At 58.8% G+C, this 18,536-nt stretch overlaps 3 protein-coding genes across 6 annotated transcripts; 1 reads left to right on the forward strand and 2 right to left on the reverse strand.

Annotated features, from left to right (window-relative positions):
• Positions 1–411: 411 nt before the first annotated feature.
• On the reverse strand, positions 412–11,027 carry XAB2 (XPA binding protein 2). 2 transcript variants are annotated; one of them, XM_005587764.4, is made up of 19 exons: positions 10,953–11,027; positions 9,604–9,752; positions 9,196–9,319; positions 8,711–8,908; positions 7,612–7,746; positions 7,357–7,521; positions 5,790–5,934; positions 5,219–5,370; positions 4,661–4,780; positions 3,631–3,762; positions 3,399–3,530; positions 3,199–3,312; positions 2,013–2,175; positions 1,729–1,919; positions 1,431–1,553; positions 1,145–1,316; positions 817–946; positions 618–727; positions 412–518 (listed from the first exon to the last, which is right to left on the reverse strand). In XM_005587764.4, exons 1-19 carry the CDS (start codon positions 11,001–11,003, stop codon positions 457–459), a joined length of 2,568 nt encoding a protein of 855 aa, XP_005587821.1. In that variant the 5' UTR covers positions 11,004–11,027; the 3' UTR covers positions 412–456. The 2 variants fall into 2 exon arrangements, with proteins under 2 accessions (XP_005587821.1, XP_073881725.1); XM_074025624.1 differs by lacking the exon at positions 9,604–9,752.
• Positions 11,028–11,267: 240 nt separating this feature from the next.
• PET100 (PET100 cytochrome c oxidase chaperone) lies at positions 11,268–13,111 on the forward strand. Its single transcript, XM_005587769.4, has 4 exons — positions 11,268–11,335; positions 12,061–12,147; positions 12,311–12,334; positions 12,964–13,111. The coding sequence occupies exons 1-4, from the start codon at positions 11,309–11,311 to the stop codon at positions 13,045–13,047; spliced, it is 222 nt and encodes a 73-aa protein (XP_005587826.1). The 5' UTR covers positions 11,268–11,308; the 3' UTR covers positions 13,048–13,111.
• Positions 13,106–18,505, reverse strand: PCP2 (Purkinje cell protein 2). Of its 3 annotated transcripts, XM_005587766.4 has the most exons (7): positions 18,338–18,505; positions 17,925–18,242; positions 17,574–17,701; positions 14,933–15,417; positions 14,237–14,351; positions 13,915–14,039; positions 13,106–13,299 (listed from the first exon to the last, which is right to left on the reverse strand). In XM_005587766.4, the coding sequence occupies exons 4-7, from the start codon at positions 14,981–14,983 to the stop codon at positions 13,180–13,182; spliced, it is 411 nt and encodes a 136-aa protein (XP_005587823.1). In that variant the 5' UTR covers positions 14,984–15,417; positions 17,574–17,701; positions 17,925–18,242; positions 18,338–18,505; the 3' UTR covers positions 13,106–13,179. The 3 variants fall into 3 exon arrangements, with proteins under 3 accessions (XP_005587823.1, XP_073881727.1, XP_005587825.1); XM_074025626.1 differs by having other exon boundaries at positions 17,461–18,242; XM_005587768.5 differs by lacking the exons at positions 14,933–15,417; positions 17,574–17,701; positions 17,925–18,242; positions 18,338–18,505 and adding an exon at positions 14,473–14,508.
• Between the last annotated feature and the right edge of the window lie 31 nt (positions 18,506–18,536).

Genomic DNA, 18,536 nt, shown 5'->3' on the forward strand with positions numbered 1-18,536 from the left:
TCAGTTCCCAGAGCTGGGCCAGAGCCTGCCTGACTCCAAGACTCGAGGGCAAGGGCCAGTCCCTGGTGGGGAGCAGAGAGCGGGTGCCACCCCAGGGAGGGGGTAGCTGCCTGGCGCCACACAAAGCCTCTGAGAGGCAGGGGCTAGCAAGACCTGGGCAGTCGGGCCGGATTGCCCTTCCCAGGCTGCAGAGGCTCAAGGAAGTTTCCGGGCAGGACCCACTCCAAGGCCCCAGGCAGCGGAGGGACTGGCCTCTCGAGTCCAGAACTGGCTCTGCGGGGTGAGGCCGGGCGGCGTCTGGCCTAGGGCCCAGCCGCCCCACCTCCCACAGCAGCCAATCCGGGCCCAGGGCCAGGCACTCCTGAGCTGCCCTCCCTCGGGCACCTGGGCAGCAGGAAGGAGGCTCAAACCTTGATGTACAAACGTGGCTGTATTGGGGAGGGGAGGGGGGACGGGTCAGTCTTCCTTCAGGCTGCCGAACACGGCGGCTGGCACGCTCTGCTGCTCCAGCCGAACCTCTGTGGGGAAGGTGGGAGCCAGTCACCCTCCTGGCGGTGGCCTGTCCCCGGAGGCCTGCCCTGGCCCTGCCCCCGTCCCCATCCCCGCCAGGCCCTCACCGTTGGGCTCCAGGTCCATCTCGTCCTCGTCCTCGTCCTCGCCCAGCTGGATCTCCTCGGGGTTGACCTGCTGTGCCAGCTCCGCCAGCTCCTCCCGGGAGGCGTCACTCCTGGGGACAGGCCAAGCTGCCTCAGTTCCCCACCCTGGGCCCCCTCGGGACCTGTCCCAGTCCTGTCCCATCCCAGGATCCACCCTCACCTCACGAACAGGATCTTGCTCTGGGCACGCGAGGGCTGGTCGCGCTCCGCCTCAGCTGCCAGCTGCTCTGCCCGCTGTTCCAGCAGCTTCATGTCGTCCATGCCGCTCTGCCCGGGGGCCAGGTCAGACACTAGGGGGCGGGAGCAGGGGGTCAGCACCACGGGGGCCCCTACCACACATCAGATGCCACACCGTCCCAGTCCCCCAGGCAATGGCTCAGCCCTCAAGGAGGTTCCCGTCAGGACCTGAGGCTCCAGACCCAGAAAGCCCAGGTCAGGCCGGGCTGAGATGCCCTGGATCAGGGACCCAGCCAGCTGGGGCGGCTCACCGGTGCCCGTGGCACTGCCGGAGACCTTGAGCATCTGCGAGGCCATGAAGTTGACCTGTGTGTTGTACGTGGCCTGCACGCTGCGCCGGATACGCAGCATCTCCTTGATGGTGTCCTCGTTGCCGTGCCGGACCTCGAAGTCCTTCCACGTCTGCCAGAACGCGCCGGTCGTCTGTGTGGGGGGCAGGGCAGGGCAGGGCAGGGGTGGGTGTGTGTGCCCGTGAGATGGCTGACTCTGCCGCACCCCCAACCCTGATGCCCGTCCCTCCCCAGCCCCCAGCCCTACCCGGGGGTCACAGATCTGGGAGCAGAAGCTGTAGATGGCCCGGGCGCGGTCGATCTCCCCGAGCTTGCACTCCATATCTGCAAACCGCAGGCACATCTCACGCGCGTGCTCGTCCGACAGCACCTGGACACCAGGGTTGGGGAGGCCGGGAATGAGGCCAGGGTAGGTCAGGGCTCCCAACACACTATGGCCATCCCTGTGCTTCCAGAAGGCTCCTCCCCAGCCCCTCCCACCTGCCTGGACCCCTTCCATCTACTCAGGGACCTCCGGCCCCGGCCTGGACTCCCGCAGTGGGTACCTCAATGGCCTTCTGGTAGATGCCGCGAGTGTGCGTGACCCCATAGATCTCGGCCGCCCGCTTGATGTAGATGTTGAACATGTCATACTGTTGGGCGGGCTCCACAGCCCTGGTGGCACGCTCGTACACGGCCATGGCATGCCGAGCCAGGCCCCACTCCTCCTCCAGCTGTGCGTACAGCAGGTACAAGGCTGGGCGGGGCAGAGGGAAGAGGGAAGCACGGTCAGCCAGGGCCAGTCAGAAACCCAGCCCGCCTGCCCTCCCATGCCGTCTGCCCGCCTCACTCTTGGCATATTTTGGGGGACAGCCATCCAGAGCCTGTTCAAACAGGTCCCGCGCCCGCTCCAGCTTGCGGCCCCCATAGCGGGCAATGAATTTGGTCAGGTAGGTGCTCCAGATGTCGGACACGTTGGGCCACTTGAACAGCGAGATGCCGCGCTCGTACGCCTGTTACCAGAGGGACGGTCATACGTAAGAGTCTGTAGGTAGAGACCACCAGGCACCCGGGATGTCCTTGGGTGACGTCTGTAGGGAGCCCGCTGGGGTCTCCCTCGGGGCCCTTCCCTGTCCCTAATGGCAGTTGTTGGGGTCTGTCCTCTGCACTGTCTCCCTCTGCGAGAACCCCAAGAACAGGGGTGCAATGGGACCTGCTAAGCAGTCTGACCCCATAGGAGGTGACGTGATGGGGGATGGGTGAAGGTGGGTGGCTCCCCAGCTCCGCTGATACTGGCTGCCCATCCCCAGGGAGAAGGCCATAACCCCAGGCAGAGGGGCAGGCAGCAGCACACATGTGCATGTACAACCTCCCCATTTGTGTATCTGTATAATGCCCACACGATCCATAGAAACACACACAAACGTGACTGCTCCGGCCGCGGGACAGGGCCTTGCCATGGAGACACGCAACCCACCCCATGGACCCCACAAGCCATCTCCTGAGCAGCGGGGCAGGGACAGCCCGCACACACTGGCACCAACACCCTCCCCACAAGTCACAGGTGCACACGGAAGCAGAACTCCGTGCCTGCTGTGGAATGAACTGTGCCCCGCCACAACATTCGTATGCTGCAATCTTAACCCCCAGTACCTCGGAAGGTAGATTCGTTTGAAGATTAGATCATTAAGTTAAACTGAGGTCGTTAGGGGCCGCCTAATCCATTATGACTGATGTCCTTTTAAGAAGAGGAAATTTCGAAAGTGACACACACAAAGAGAAGGCGACACAAAGACACAGAGAGAAGGTGGCTGCCTATAAGCTAAGGAGAGAGGCCTCGGGAGGAACCAGCCCTGCCCACGCCTCCATCCTGGACTTCCAGCCTCCAGGACAGGGAGAAGCTGAATCTCTGTTGTTTAAATCACCCAGTCTGTATACTGTGTCACACAAACCCCAGCGAACTTGTAAGGTGCCGAGGCTCCCTGGGGGAGGGGACACCACCATCAGGGGCCTCTGGGTCTGCCCCAGCCCCTCACCTTGAAGCTCTCCTCAAAGTACTTGTGCTCCTCCAGGAACATGGCATAGTTGATGACGATTTGGGGTGTCGCGATGCGCAGGTCCAGGATGCGGTCATACACGGCTTTGGTGGACTATGGGGGCGGGGATGGGGACAGGTCAGAGGTGATTGTGCAGCTGAATCTGGGGCCCCGTCCCTCCCCAGCCACAGGCAGCTCACCTGGAAGGTGCCGAGGCTCTCCTCCAGGTCGGCGAGCATGGACCAGACCTTCAGCGACTTGTACACGCGGTTCTGCACGGGCTCTGAGCCATCAAAGTACTCGGCCCGGCGGGCAGGCAGCGCCGTGGCCTTCTGCAGGGGCAGACAGCGGCCGGGGAGGCGCTCAGGGGCTGTCCTGGGCCCTGGCCGTACAACCTGCAGCCCCCACCCCACAACCTGGGCCTGTTCTCACTCGCAGCAGCCGCAAGGCCTCGTCGTAGTTCTCGTGTCGGAGCTCCAACTCCCCGCACTGACACCACACGCTTGCCAGGTCATCCACCTGCTTGAAGTTCACCTTGGTGGCCTTCTCCAGGATGACACGGGCCTGCAAGGGCAGGCAGAGGTCAGGCTGAGACCCTGCCCGCCTGGACAGCCCCCATCACCAAGGGTCAGAAAGGTGACCGTGCTCACAAACATGTGCATACACACAGGCACACACGTGTGCACACACATGCATGCACCCAAACATGCACACACATGCACACACACACACATCCATGCACACACACGTGCGCACACAGGCACACGCACATACATGCACACATACAAGCACACACGTGCATGTGCACATACATGAACACACGCACACACATACGAGCACACACATGCATGCACATACATGAACACACAGGCACACATACATGCACACACGCATGCACACATGCATGAACACACGGGCACAAGCACATACATGCACACACATACGAGCACACATGCATGCACACATACATGAACACACAGGCACAAATACATGCACACATATATGAGCACACACATGCATGCACACATACATGAACACAGGCACACGCACATACATGCACACATACGAGCACACATGCATGCACACATACATGAACACAGGCACACGCACATACATGCACACATACGAGAACACACATGCATGCACACATACATGAACACACAGGCACACGCACATGCATGCACACACATACGAGCACACATGCATGCACACATACATGAACACAGGCACACGCACATACATGCACACATACGAGCACACACATGCATGCACACATACATGAACACACAGGCACACGCACATACATGCACACACGAGCACACACATGCATGCACACATGCATGAACACACAGGCACACGCACACACATGCACACACGCGAGCACATGCATGCATGCACACACGAGCACACACATGCATGCACACATACATGAACACACAGGCACACGCAGCAGAGTGCTCACATCGTCCAGCTGCCCGTTGTCCTCATAAAACTTGGCAAACGCCACCCACAGAGTGTGGGGCTTGCCTGTGGCCTTGAAGGGGTCCACCGTCTGCACAGCCTCTGTGTAGGTGTTGATGATCTGGAGACAGGAGAGAGGAGGTCATATGGGACTCAGGACCCTGCAGATGAGTGTCGGGGCAGAGCTGTGGCTCTGAGGGGTGGGGCCTGGAGGGTGCTGTGGCACCTGCCAAGGGTCGGGACCAAGAGAGCTGTGGCCCCCCAAGGGGCGGGGTCAGGAGAGCTGTGGCCCTAATGGGCGGGGCTGGGAGAGAGCTGTGGCGCTCCAAGGGGGGGGGCCCAGAGGGAGTTGTGGCCCTCCAAGGGGTGGGGCCAGGAGGGAGCTGTGGCTCTGAGGGGCGGGGCCATAGCAGGACGAGAATCCCAAGAACACGGGTGGAATGGGACCTACTAAGCACAGTCAGGCCCCAGGAGGTGACATTATGGGTGAAGGTGGGTGGCTCCCCAGTTCTGCAGGAAACGGGCCCTCAGGGGCAGGACCGGGGCAGGCTTCACGCACCTCCCGGGGGCGGCCCTGGTGCAGGGCGACGCGCTTGTGCCACTCGTGCACGTGGTGTGGGTTTTGGCGCAGCAAGACGCTGTTGAGCAGCAGGGGACGTCGGCTGATGAGCTGCTCGAAGCGGGCCAGGCGCAGCTCCAGGTCCACATCGTCTGGGAGCCGCAAGGGGAGTTCGTGAGGGGTCGAGACCCAGGATGCAGGGCCCCGAACGCCGCCGCCTCTGCTCCCTGCCCTCACTCCGCTCCAGCCCCCAGCCAAGTGCTCTGGGCCCTAGACACTCAGCTCGGGTGTGCACCTGAGTCCCACCCCCAACCCCAGGTACTGAGGATACCCCTCCTACCCCCACTGTTCCCCTCGCCCTCCTGCCGTGCCAGGCTCTGGTCCAGGCCTGAGATATGTCACCATTCCTGGCTCCTCCGAGACCCCCACAACCCCTGCATTCACCCAGCCTCCTTCCCTGCTGGCCCCCAGCTGAGCCTCCTGGGGCTGCCCCACCTAAGTTGTGCCACGCCCCTACCCGCTGAGGTCCACTCAGCTCTCTCCCCACCAGCCAGGGCCCCCAGAGGCTCACCCTCCTCCTCGCGCCCCAGCTCTGAGGCGGTCTCCATCTTTGCGGCGATCATGCTCTCCTCAAACTGGGCATAGCTGTCAAACACCTGTGTGAAGTCCCGCACGGTCATCACCGTCCGGATGGCCTCCTCGTACACATCCCGAGCCTGTGGGGACCCAGGGAAGGGGAGGTGAGAGGAAAGCGACGCAGGGGACAGGCAGCAGCACTCTTAGCACCAGCCCCAATCTGGAACCCCTGGGGCCTCCCGGGGGCCCATCCAGCACCTCTGGGCCGTGATCCCAGGACAGAGCGTCAGTAGAGGCTTCTCGCCCCCACCCTGCCCTGCACCGCCAGGGTGATCTTGGGAGCTTCAGGACCCCCTTAGTAAACCGGGCGACTGCTCTTTGTGCACAGTGACCTCAGGCTCAACTGAGACACGTGTGTGAAGCACTTGGCACCCAATAGGTGGCCAAAACCCCCCCAGCGCCTATGGGTCCACCCTGCAGGGACCCTTGCCTCAGCTCATTCTCCGAGGGCTCAGACTTGGCTCCAAAGTACCCCTCTGGCTTGCCTGACCCTCTTCCCCAGCCTGCCTGTCCCCCGCCTGGTTCACCCACCCCAGCTCAGGCCAACTCTCCACCCAGCCCTGACGGGTCTCACCCTGCTGCCTCCAACAGCCTTGGCCTACATGTGCCCCTGGAAGGGGCGCTGGGAAGCACATACCATCCACACCCCACTGGCAGCTCCCCTAGTCAGCAGCACGGCCAGCCCATTTGGCTTTCAAGGCTCCCAACCCATCTTCCCCGGCTTCCTGTGCCTCCCTGCTCTCGGCTCCAGCCCCCTCTGAGCCCACCTGCCCCCAGACCGTCCCCTGAGCTTGCCACTCCACCACCTACCAAGAGCCATAGTCAGCTAACCCCTGAGGGAGTGGCCCTCACACCACGTACCTCCTCAGTGCTGTGCCTGTGTCACCGTGCTGATTGGTGACAGGCATTAACTGTCACCCTGATTGTACAAATGAGGACACCCAGCCTTAGTGGGGCCAAGGCCACACAGCCAGAGGGTGAACCCTGAACGCAAGTGTGGCTGACTCCAAGGCTGGTGGGCTTGCAGGCAGGAGTGTCTCCCTCCCGTCACCAGGACGGCAATCGTGTGCAGGGACACGCATGTCTGTCACAAATGGCACTTTTTTTTTTTTTTTTTGAGATGGAATCTCGCTCTGCCACCCAGGCTGGAGTGCAGTGGCGTGATCTCGGCTCACTGCAACCTCCACCTCCCAAGTTCAAGCGATTCTCCTGCCTCAGCCTCCCGAGTAGCTGGGATTATAGGTGCCCGCCACCATATCTGACCAATTTTTGTATTTTTAGTAGAGATGGGGTTATGCCATGTTGGCCAGGCTGGTCTTGAAGCACTGACCTCAAGGGATTCTACTGCCTCGGCCTCCCCAAGCGCTGGGATGACAGGCGTGAGCCACCGTGCCCAGCCATAAATGGCACATGTTTTCTGCCTGTGTATGTGTCAACATGTATCCCCAAGTGTCGGAGGGAGACCCCACTCCGAACCCAGAGCCCCGTGTGCCAGTGTGCACCTTCTCGAAGTGGCCGCTGCGGATGTAGTAGTCGGCGAGCGAACACCAGAGCTTGCCCAGCTGGTCGGTGAAGCGGGTGAGGCCCCCACGGATGATGGCGTCCACATTGAGGGACTGTACCTTGTCCGGGTTCTGGGAGATGAGGTCGCACAGCTCGTGCCACAGCTGCAGGGCATGGGGCAGCGGGGGGAGAGTCTCAGGCTCAGTCATGGAGGGGGGTGGCCCTCCCACCCACTCGGCTCCCAGCAGGCCCACCTGGTAGTTGGACTTGCCGGCCTTAGACACGAAACGCTCGTCGTTCACCACAGTGGCCAGGCGCTGTGCGGCCTCATCCAGCCGGTCACTTGACTTGAGGTACTCAATGTACTCCTCTGCACTCTCGGGACTCAGCTGGGGACCGACCCACCCCTCAGGCAGTCAGTGGGGCGGCAGGGCTATGCCCACCTCCCGATTCAGTGGCTTTGGGGTGCCCCCCACCCATTTACAACTGTCTTGGGCAAAAGCAAGCCCTGTCAAACCAGCCTCAGCCCCACTGGTCCAGCCCGGTTCCTACTGGTCTAGCCTTGGCCCCACTGGGTTAGGCTCAACCCTCTATGGGTCCTGCCTGGGCTCCACTGGTCCAGCCTCAGTCCTGACTAGACCAGCTGCGGACCTTTTGGGTTAGCCTTGACCTGCAACAGCACAGCCTTGACTGCAGTGGTCCAGTCTCAGCCCCAAAGGTCCAGCCTTGATCCTTTTGGGTTAGAATTGACCCCTAACCCACAACGGATCCAGCCTTGGCTCCACTGGTCCAGCCTCAGTCCTGACTGGTCTAGCCTTGGCCCTTTTGGGTCAGCCTTGATCCCATGGGTCCAGCCTTGACTATAGTGTCCAGCCTGGGTCCCATGGGTCCAGCCTCAGTCCTGACTGGTCCAGCTTAGAATCCAAATGTCACAGAACAGATACTGTAAGTTTGAGCAAACCATGCCCCACTCCCGCCCAGCTGATGCTTCCACTCTCCACCCTGCCTGCTTCTCCCCACCTCCTATTCCTGGCCCTCATCATGGCTGTGGTTTTACTCTAGTTCATGCCATCAGCTCACATACATCCGTCTTCCTAGTTAGACTAAAAGCTCCATGCAGGTAGGGAGTGTCTTAGCCACACTGTCCTCAGCACCCATCTCTATGCCTAATGTGAAACTGGCGTGAGCAAACTATTTGGAAAATAAAGACATGAATCACGGACAAGACATATGCATCTCCTGGTGCCTCTTCCCACATCCAGTCTGCTGGGTGACATCCTATACCGAGCTAGTGTCACAGTGAGGCAGTTTCTGGAAACTAACCTGGGGAACCAGCGTACCTGCTGGGCTCACCTTGAGGAAGCGCCGATAGCCTCGCACAGCTGTCTCGGGCAGTGGGTGTGAGCGCAGGAAGCGCAGATACAGGGGCCAAATTCGAGAGTGCTGCGTGATGGGCAGTGCCCGGAGGGCACGGTCGAAGGTGCGGCGGGTGTGTGTGACGCGCCCCTGGTCCATGAGGAACTGGCAGTAATCTAGCCACAGACGGGGCATCTGGGGGTGTGGGGAGAGGCGGCTGGGGCTAAGCCACGGACTCCATGGCCTACCCACAGACACTTGATGTCCTGTGGCTGAGTCACACCTGGGGCCTCCACATAAATGCAGCAGGACCCAGAAACCCCCAGCTCCAGGACTGAGTCCAGCCCAACTTCCCATGCACAGAAGCAACAGGATTCCAGGCCCCCATCCCTAACATGCTGAGCCCAGCCCCTGTCGCTACCCCACCCACCACCATGGACTGAGCCCCCCCTCCCGATTTATCCCCTCGCCTAGCCCCAAACCTTGTGCATGAACACAAAGGCCCTCTCATGGCAGTTGTTGACATCTTCGTAGGCGGGGTCGGTCACACAGCGATGCTTCACCTGTGCCCGACGTGCCTTCAGGTATCGGTACCAGAGTTTGTAGCTGGGGAACAGGAGGGGACAGATGCTGATCGGTCAGCTTTATGGACCCCCCCCCCAGAACCATCTGCCCTGCCCCTGTTGGCAAATGTGGGTGTGGGGGGGGTGACATGTCTCAGCAATGACAGGGACAGACTGGGACATCAGAGGAGGTGTGCTGACCCATCAAGGGATGTACAGGTCAGTGATGGGACACAAAGCAATCACCTGGGACCTACTTGGCAGTTTTGTTATAACTGGACCGGGGGGGCAGGGGCTGGTGGGCAGGGCAGCTGGAGCCATTCCCACCTGCAAGGTAGCAGCTTGAGTGCCCGCTCATATAGCTGATTGAGCCTGGGCTTCGGGGCGCCCTGTTTGAACTCGATGTAGCGAAGCCAGCATTTGACAGAGAACTGGTTCCGCATGATTTCCTCCTCATAGGGGAGGTCCTCTTCCTCCTGCCAGGGCCAGGGAATGGGGAGAAGAGAGGTCTACCCTCAGAGCCTGCGTGCGGCACCACCCCACTACTGGGGCTCAGGTCCAAACTCTGGACTTTTACCCAGATCCCACCACCCACCAAGGAAGTCAGGTCACCAGATGCCCAGGCACCAAACCAGGCACCAAACCAGATGCCCAGACACCAAGACACTGGCCCAGACCTTTACCCCTCAGAATTCAACTACCCAAAATTGAACCCAAATCATCAGACTTCTCAGTTATTAGGGCTCTGGGCCAGGCATGAGTCCACATCACCACTCGCTTTCTGCCCCAAATGGTCAGACTCCTTAGCTACCAAGGCCCTGGCCCAGATGCCAGGCCTCTGTCCTGGACACCAGACCCCACTTCTTCAAAACATGCCTCTTCCCAGACACCAGGCCTTTGGCCCCTCAGGCTCCCACTGTCACCAACTGACCCATCTCCACTCCAGGCCCAGACGACCAGATCTTCACCCCAGCCACCAGGGCTCTCAGGTCCAGATTTCAAGCCACTGGCCCCACCCCCAGGATCCCACTAGCCAGCATCTAGCTCAACTCTGCCCCAGAAGTTAAAAGCTAGGACTTTATCTCATAAGAGCAGTTATACACCAGAAGCCAAGCCTTTAACTCTGCACACCAAGAATCTGGTGAAGATGTCACGCCTCTACTCCAGACAATAAGCATTTCATTGGCCATTGCCTGACAAGCTCCACAACACCAGGGTTCTTCTAGCCTGGCCACCACCCCCAGAAACTGTCATGCCGCAGTCCAGACCTAGAGACCGCTATCTAGAAAACCAAGCCTTCATTCCAGAAACCGGAGCCCTGGCCTCGTAATCACGCCTTTACTTCAGACACCGGTCTTCACTTCTCAACGTTCAATTATGCGGTCTCCTTCCTCTCCCATTCCCTGCAAGCCCCCATTTCCGCCCCTGGCTCGGGAGGCTAGACGCTTTCCTTCGACAGTAGTTTTCTACTCATACCCTAAGACACAACACCGTATTTTTTACTCCTGGCCAGTTAGGTGTGGACATCACAATCCGGTCTCTGGCCCGTTAGGGTCCCCAATCCTTGGCCTGGCAATTTTGGCCTAAATCCCCTTGGCGACCCGGCCCCGATCCCCTGCGGCGTCCAGGTCCCAATGCCCCAACGCAGGCCACCCCTGGCTCCTTTGTGGACTCACGAAGACAAGGTCCGGCCGCTCGGGCCGCGAGAGTCGCGCCATCACCACCATTTTCCTGGATGCCCAGGTACAGGCGAGAGTCGCGCGCTTATGACATCTACCACTGACGGCCCGCCCCTCCGGGCCAGACCCGTTTTCTATTGGTTAAATCCTTTTTGACGGACAGGCTCACGTTATTGACTTCGTTTCGAAGACGCCAGCGACCGGAAGCAACATAGAGACGCCCGAATTACGTCATCAGGATACACATTGGCCAATCAGCTTCAGCAATGGAGCGTGCAAAACACCAATGAGCTTCTGTCTTGCTGGAGGGTCGGCTTTGGGCGGAAGTTGCTTTGTTGACCGGGAGAAACGAGATGGGGGTGAAGCTGGAGATATTTCGGGTCAGTGGACACAGGAGTGGATTGGGAGGCTGAGCAGGGGATCTTCCTGGATCTGAAGATGAGGCTGGAAATGGGGGTCTTAAAAGAAAGAGGGTGCTCCAAGGAGAAAGCTCTTAAGATTTGAGAGGGACCTTTCTGGTTGGAAATCCAGGAGAGGGGACGCTGGGTTGTGGGGTGGGGGGGTTCTCAGATTTGGGCTTCTGGGTTTGGGGGCTGTGAGAGGGCTGGTCCGAGGAAAGACCTCAGAGAGGGGTTGGCTGAGAAGGGGGCTCTAAAGAAGGAAGACTTAAGATCCTGGGGGAGCTCTCGGGCTTGTGGTGGGTGGGTGTCTATGATAGGGAGACTCCCAGACTTCGAGAAGTGAAGTTGAAGAGTGACGCCTCCTGGGTTTGGGGGTGCTCCCGGGATCTTAAGTGGGGATGAGTAATGAGGTCTCGAGGAGATGCTTTTGATTGTAGCTCGGGCCTCTGTATGTCTGTCTGTCTTTGAGAGAAAGACTCCAGCTCAGGGGGGACTTTCAGGAATGAAGCCTCCTGGATTATAGAAGTTAGGTTTTAGGATGCGAGGTTTCTGTACCCTTGGTGGGAGTTCTGGGGTTCTTGGGTCGGCCCTAACGAGGCGCTTCTGGACTCTGCAGTAGGATGGGTCCCCCAGGCTCTGAGCAGCCTCTGCACATTGCTTGGGGCGAGGGGGGCGGTCACCTCACCCACCCTCTGCCATTCCAGATGATACTCTACCTCACTTTCCCTGTGGCTATGTTCTGGGTTTCCAATCAGGCCGAGTGGTTTGAGGGCTACGTCATACAGCGCAAGGTGGGCATAAGAGGAGTGTTCGAGGGTTCACTCCAGGGGTGGGAGAGGGTGCGGGGCACCAATCTGCTGGGGGCCAATGTCTGCCTCCCATGAGCTGACCCTACCCTGGTGTGGGGCTCTGGAGGCTCTTGGCTTGTGTCCCAGTTGTGACTTTTCCTTACAGAGGGAGCTGTGGACACCTGAGAAGGTAAGTGATCTCATCTTCTTCCTGCCAGAGGGATGGAGGAGGCTGGATGCTTGTATCTGGGATGGGTTTCAGGTGAAAATTTTAGGCCAGGTGCAGTGGCTCATGGCTGTAATCCCAGGGCATGGGAGGCCGAGGTGGGTGGATCACTTGAGGTCAGGAGTTCAAGACCAGCCTGGCCAACATGGCAAAACCCCATGTCTACAAAAATACAAAAATTAGCCGGGTGTGATGGCAGGTGCCTATAATTCCAGTTGCTCGGGAGACTGAGGGAGGAGAATCACCTGAACCCCAGAGGCAGAGGTTGCAGTGAGCCCAAGATCGCGCCACTGCACTCCAGCCTGGGCAATAGAGCAAGACTTCGTCTCAAAAAGGAACATTTTACTCTCAGCCATGAGTAAGGAACCGAGAGCAGAGGAGGAGATGGTTTCCTTATTGCCTTCTCCTGGAAGAGTGAAGCGGATCCCCCTTGGACCCCTTTGTCATTGGCAGGGGGCTTCCAATGAAGACACTGAAACCTCTGAAGCCGTGGTCTGGGGCAGGGTGGTGGGAGAGTGGTAGAGGGATCCCGGCTCAGCGCTGAGGTGTGTGCCCCTCCCCCTTTGCTGTCCCACCCACTTCTCCATCCATAGCTTCAAGAGATAGAAGAATTCAAAGAGAGGGTACGGAAGCGGCGGGAGGAGAAGCTTCTTCGCGATGCCCAGCAGAAATCCTGAGGCCTCCAAGTGGGAGTCCTCGCCCCTCCCCTGATGAAATATACGCATACTCAGTTCCTTGTTACTCATGGAAGTGTTTTATTCTTTTATCAGTTTTTGGGGGCCGAGTAAGGCCCAGGATGCCTCAGGCCCTCAGGGGGCTTGTGTCGGGGGCTGGGGGCTGCTGTTCCGACGGAAGCCGAGAGCGGTCGGGTCCTGAGGGGTGAGCAGGGGTTGGGGACTGAGGGTCCCAGCTCGTTTCTGCGCTCCGTCCTGTGGATGAAGAGGGGTCAGCCGGGGGGAGGGCTCAAGGGCAGTGCCAGCCAGAGGTGGCGAACGTTGGAGAGAGGGTGTGGGTGGGCACCGTGTCCCACCTCATCTGAGCACTGGTCTATGTTTACCTTCAATATCTGCCATTTAGGGTGGCATTTGAGCGTGAGGTGGCAGGTCTTGGGACCCTCACTGGGGTCCTGATCAGAACCCAAGCTTTGTGTATGTGTGAAGTCAACACATGTGAGTATGCAGATGTGTGTGTGTGTATATACATATATATATATATATATATATTCTATGCGTGAGCTCACGTGCCCTCCTCCCTGAGGTATCCTAGGAGGGGGTCCTGTTTTCTCCCTTTGGCCTCCCCAGAACCTTTAGACTTGGGGGCAGGAGCCACAAGTTCCAGCCGTGGGTCTGACACTAGCATGGCCCCTATATAACCTTGGGCCCCTCTAGCCGCTGCCTGGGCCTTGGTCCGTCCTCCCATCTGAAGTCAGGGCAGCGGATGGACAGAGGTGGGGCAGGCCCTGTTCTCTCCCGGCTGGGTGGAGGGCAGGATTGGAGAGCACTGCCTGGTGGGTTTCTCCTCGGCATCGCCAGAACATCACCTACCTTGGGCCCCACGGGCTGGAAGCCAGGCAGGCTGCTGACTGTCACACGTTGGTCATCCATGCGGCGGCCCTGGGTGCTGGCCAGCATGTCCATGAGGCTGTCCATCTCAGGGGTGGGGTCGCTCTCTGCGTGGACATTCACAGACTTGGGAGGACACAGCCGGACTGGGGGCCCCCAACCCTACCCCTTCACCCCCATGCAGATGCTTCAGGTGCACCACCGCCTCCCACACCCTGTGCCCCCAGGCCCTCCAGATGACCACGCGCCCCGCACTCCCACCCTGTTCACGGCCCATGGACAGCACCCCCGTGCCCGTGCTCACCGCTCTTGGTGGTCTGGCCCGGCCCGGCCTGCAGTGAACAGCGCTGCCCCTCCATCCGGTCACCCTGCACGTGGCTCAGCAGATTGAAGAAGCCCTCCTGGTCTGGGGAGCCCGCCTGCGGACAGACCCGCTCAGTCCGGTTGGCCCTTCAGCTTGGGGGCCCCTCCCCAACCTTCCCAGCCAGCCTGCTCACACCCGACCCCGGGGCCTGCTGTCCCCTCTTCCTCAGCTCTCACCATGGTCCCCGCCGATCCGCTCTGCAGAGCTGTTCTGGATGAGACATGAGTCTCCTTCCCAATCCCGGCCCCCGCCCCCAGGGCCCCGGCCGGCAGTGCCACTTCACGTGGTACCGTCTCAAGGGACAGGCTCCGATGCCAGTGTCCTGCCGTCCTAGATTAGGGCCTGATGAGTGTGGCGTGGGAGGTGGGACATGAGTCAGGGAAACATGGCCCAGGAGCTACCCCCAGGTCCCAGCATCTCCCATCAATAGGGGTCCACACAGAGAGCCCTGCCCTCTGCCCTGGGGCCTGGCACTCAGACCTCCAAGCCCACCAGCCCCTTTCTACAGCCACAACTGGGTCAGGGGGTCCTAGGAGACTCACTCACTAATTAGGTGCCCTACAAACTAATTAGTCTTGTCAATCATGGGCTCTGAGACCTTGAGCTGGGGGTGGGGTGGGGGCAGGGCCTTCTCACCTCGGCACAGGGGCCTGAGCCCTCCTCCGGCTTCTCCTCCTGATCCATCATGTCCCTGGACTCCGGTCACTTTCCTGCTGGCCTCTGCCCCGGCCCAGTGCCAGAGAGGGCCTTTTAAACGTCCGGGACGTGGGGGTGTGGATTCCCCCCATCCCCAAATCCCCAGCTCATGCCCCATCTGCTCCCACCCAAGCTTAAGCCCCATAAAGATCATCCAGATAATTGTTTGCCCACAACGATGCCTGATCTGGCATGGGGGGTAGGGGGCAGGGCGACCGGAGCTTGAACCTCGCCGGGCCCAGCAGCAGTGACCGGACCCCAAGGACTCCCGGGTGTGATGTCACGAAAGGCCTGAGCAGCGTCCCCACAGTTGGAGAAGGGAAGCCAACAGAGTAGGGTGGTAGCTGGCTTAGGCGAGGACTTGGCAGGTGTCCCTACCCAGCCACCCAGGTCCCCCCACTGGCTCCTGGAAGGGCAGCTGCCACCTGCAGTCAGTAGAGAAAGAAGAGATTGGAGTCAAAGGCCCCTTCCCTCCCTCCCTCCCTCTCTCTCTGCACCTGCCTCAGATGCCACCCTAGCACCAGCTCTGTCTCCTTGGCAGCAAGTCAAGGGGTCTCCCAGCCACCCTTCCCTTGACTCACTGTCCCTGGATCCTGGCTGCCTGCCCCAGACCCCAAAACAAGAAAGTCTGGGGTCTCCTGTTCCCACACCACCCACATGCCAGGTTGAGCTATCTCCTATCGATCACCCCAGCCCCAGGTGGAAACAGGAGGTGAGACTCCCTGGGGACAGGCAGGCGGGGAGAGGACGTCCCTGCCTTCTTCCCCAAGACACTGTGGCTTTCCCTCGGTGCCCGAGAAGGGGATGCCACTGGGAAGTCCCCATCCCCTTCCCTGCGCTCCCCAAGATGCCTTTACAGAAACCAGTGGAAGTTTCATCTCAGAATGAATGGACTGCCCTATCACCACCTCTGTCCGAGTCTCCCCTGTTCCACAAAGGGCCAGGTTCACGCTCTCTCCCTCTATGCCAACCAAGTGTCCCCCTCCTCAGCATAAGTATCCCTTTCCTAGGCCTGCCAGAACAAAGTGTCACAGACCAGATGGCTTAAAGCAACGTATGTTGACTTTTATCACGTATTTTTATATAGAGATGAGGTCTCACTATATTGCCCAGGCTAGTCTCAAACTCCTGCATTCATGTGTTCCTCCGGCCTGGGCCTCCCAAAGTGCTGGGATTACAGGCATGAGCCACCATGCTCAGCCTTTAAAATGTTTTTTAACAGAAATGTATTGAGCCAACGTTCCAGAGGCCAGAGCCTGAAATGAAGGTGTTGGCAGAGCTGTGCTCCCTCTGAAAACCAGGTCTCAGGAGCCCTCTTTGTCCCTCCCTGGCTTTTGGCAGCGGCCTGCCGTCCTTGGTGTCCTTGGCTTGTCACTGCAGCTCTTCACTCCCTGCCTCTGTGGTCACATGGCATTCTCCCTCTGTGTCCTGGTCTTCATATACCCATTCCCCCACTTCCCAACCACCTACCCAGAATCAGGCAGCCATATAACTATCTTACAAGGACACCGGTGATATTGCATTAGGAGCCCATCCTACTCCAATGTGGCCTCATGCTCACTGCTAATATCTATAATGACCCCATTACAAATAAGGTCCTATTGTGGGGTATTGGGGATTAGTACTTCATATCTTGTGGGGGTTGGGGTGGAATGATTGGCCGTATCAGCTCTCCCTCCCCTCAAGAGGTCAAGCTGAGAAGCTGGAGGCGGTCCTGTCTTCCGTCCTTCCCCTCAGGATCTGGAGGGTTCCCTGCCTTCCCCTGCTCAAAACTCTTCCCTTGGGTTTTATCTTCTCAAGACCAAACCCAAACCCCTTGGGGTCGTGGATATGTTCTGAAGTGGATTGTGGTAATGGACACACAGCTCCAAAAATACTAAAAGCCATTGACTTACGCACTTTAGGTCAGCAACTTGTATGGTATGTGAATTATATCTCAGTAAAGCTGTTAAAAAAGGAGGAAGGGGCAGGGTGTGGTGGCTCATACTTAAAATCCTAACACTTTGGGAGGCCAAGGCAGGAGGATCCTTTGAGCCCAGGAGTTTGATACCAGCCTGGGCAACATAGGGAGACCCTGTCTCTTAACAACGACAACAACAACAACAAAATCAGCTGGGCGAGGTGGTCCCAGCTACTTGGGAGGCTGAGGTGGAAGAATCCCTTGAGCTCAGGAAGCAACAGAGCGAGACCCTGTCTCTTTACACAACAAAAACAGAAACAAACAAAAACGGGGAGGAGGGAGAAGAAGGAAGAAAGGAAGGGAAAAGGAGAGGAAAGGAAGAAATAGCTCAAACTCCTACCTACGGTCACCAACCGTCCTGGTTTGCCTGTGACTGTCCTATTTTTAGCACTGAAAGTCCTGCATCCTGGCACTGGGATGGGTCAGTCTGACCTTGTCCTACAGAACTCTGGCCCCTACTGCCCCTACCCTCCGGCCTTCTTAAGCTCGGGGCCCCTCCCTTCTCTACCTGGACATGCTGTGTAGATGCTTCTAGAATTCATTCAGGGATAATGTCAAAAGGCTGCTTCTTCAGAGAGGTCCTTGGGGGTCACCCTCAATAAAGTCCCCTCCCACTCCTACCTTTCATGGCACTTGCTGTCACATCAGTTTATTTCCTTTAGGGCAGCATGGATCCTTTCCTTTCTCCGCCAGACCTTGGGGTCTGATTCACTCTCTGTGTCCCGTGTAAGTGGCAGGGGTCTTGGTACCTTCATCAACACGGCAGAGCGAAGGAACCAGCTCAGACCCATAAGAGTCTGTTTACACACATACCTCGCACCTTAATTTGGAGACCTCATTTTTGTATGGGTGCTGCAGGGGCTGTGCCTTTCAAGTAACAGGACACACAGCAGAAGCAGCTCCTGAAATTCCAAGTTGAGTGTGTGTGTGTATGTGTGTATGTGTTTGCAAGCATTTGAGGGCGTCACTCACCCCATGTGTGTATCAGCATGTTAATTCGATTGTTGGTCCACAAGGGTGTGTGGCGCCTCCCGGAAGAGGGTAAGGCTGTGACAAGTGCTCCCCAGGGACAGGCTCCTGGCTGGAATCCCAGCAGGCTCACTCGTCGTGGCCTTGGATTAGGGATCGCGCTAAGCCTCGGTTTCCTCATCGGCACCGCAGTCCAGGTCGGGGCATCGGGCAGGGCTGAATGAAAATTATGTCCAGGTGCCGGCACACAAGAGGTCTCCAGGCCTCCTGAATCCATCAAAAGTTATCCAAGACGGCTGCTGCTGCTGCTGCCTCTAAACCCTGAAGTACAGAAGACAAGTGGGTCAAGATCCCAGGCCCAGACGGTGGCGGACTGGTGGCATCGAGTGGGCGCGTGTATATTGCAGTCACCGAACCTTCCAGGGAAGATGGAGGGATTATTGCCCTGCGATCCCGCTTCGCACGCAAGCCAGGAAGTGTGTGTCTGAACTCCCGTCTGTGAGCGTGTCATCGAGGTGTGCCCCTCCAGCGACTTCGTGCTCGGCTGCGCAGACGCACCTGCCTGTCCTCTCCGCCAGGGACTCAACTTCCTGGGCCTGGGCGAGAACCGACGGC

The sequence above is a fragment of the Macaca fascicularis genome, chromosome 19 (genome assembly GCF_037993035.2).
Source record: "Macaca fascicularis isolate 582-1 chromosome 19, T2T-MFA8v1.1".
Lineage (NCBI taxonomy): Eukaryota > Metazoa > Chordata > Mammalia > Primates > Cercopithecidae > Macaca > Macaca fascicularis.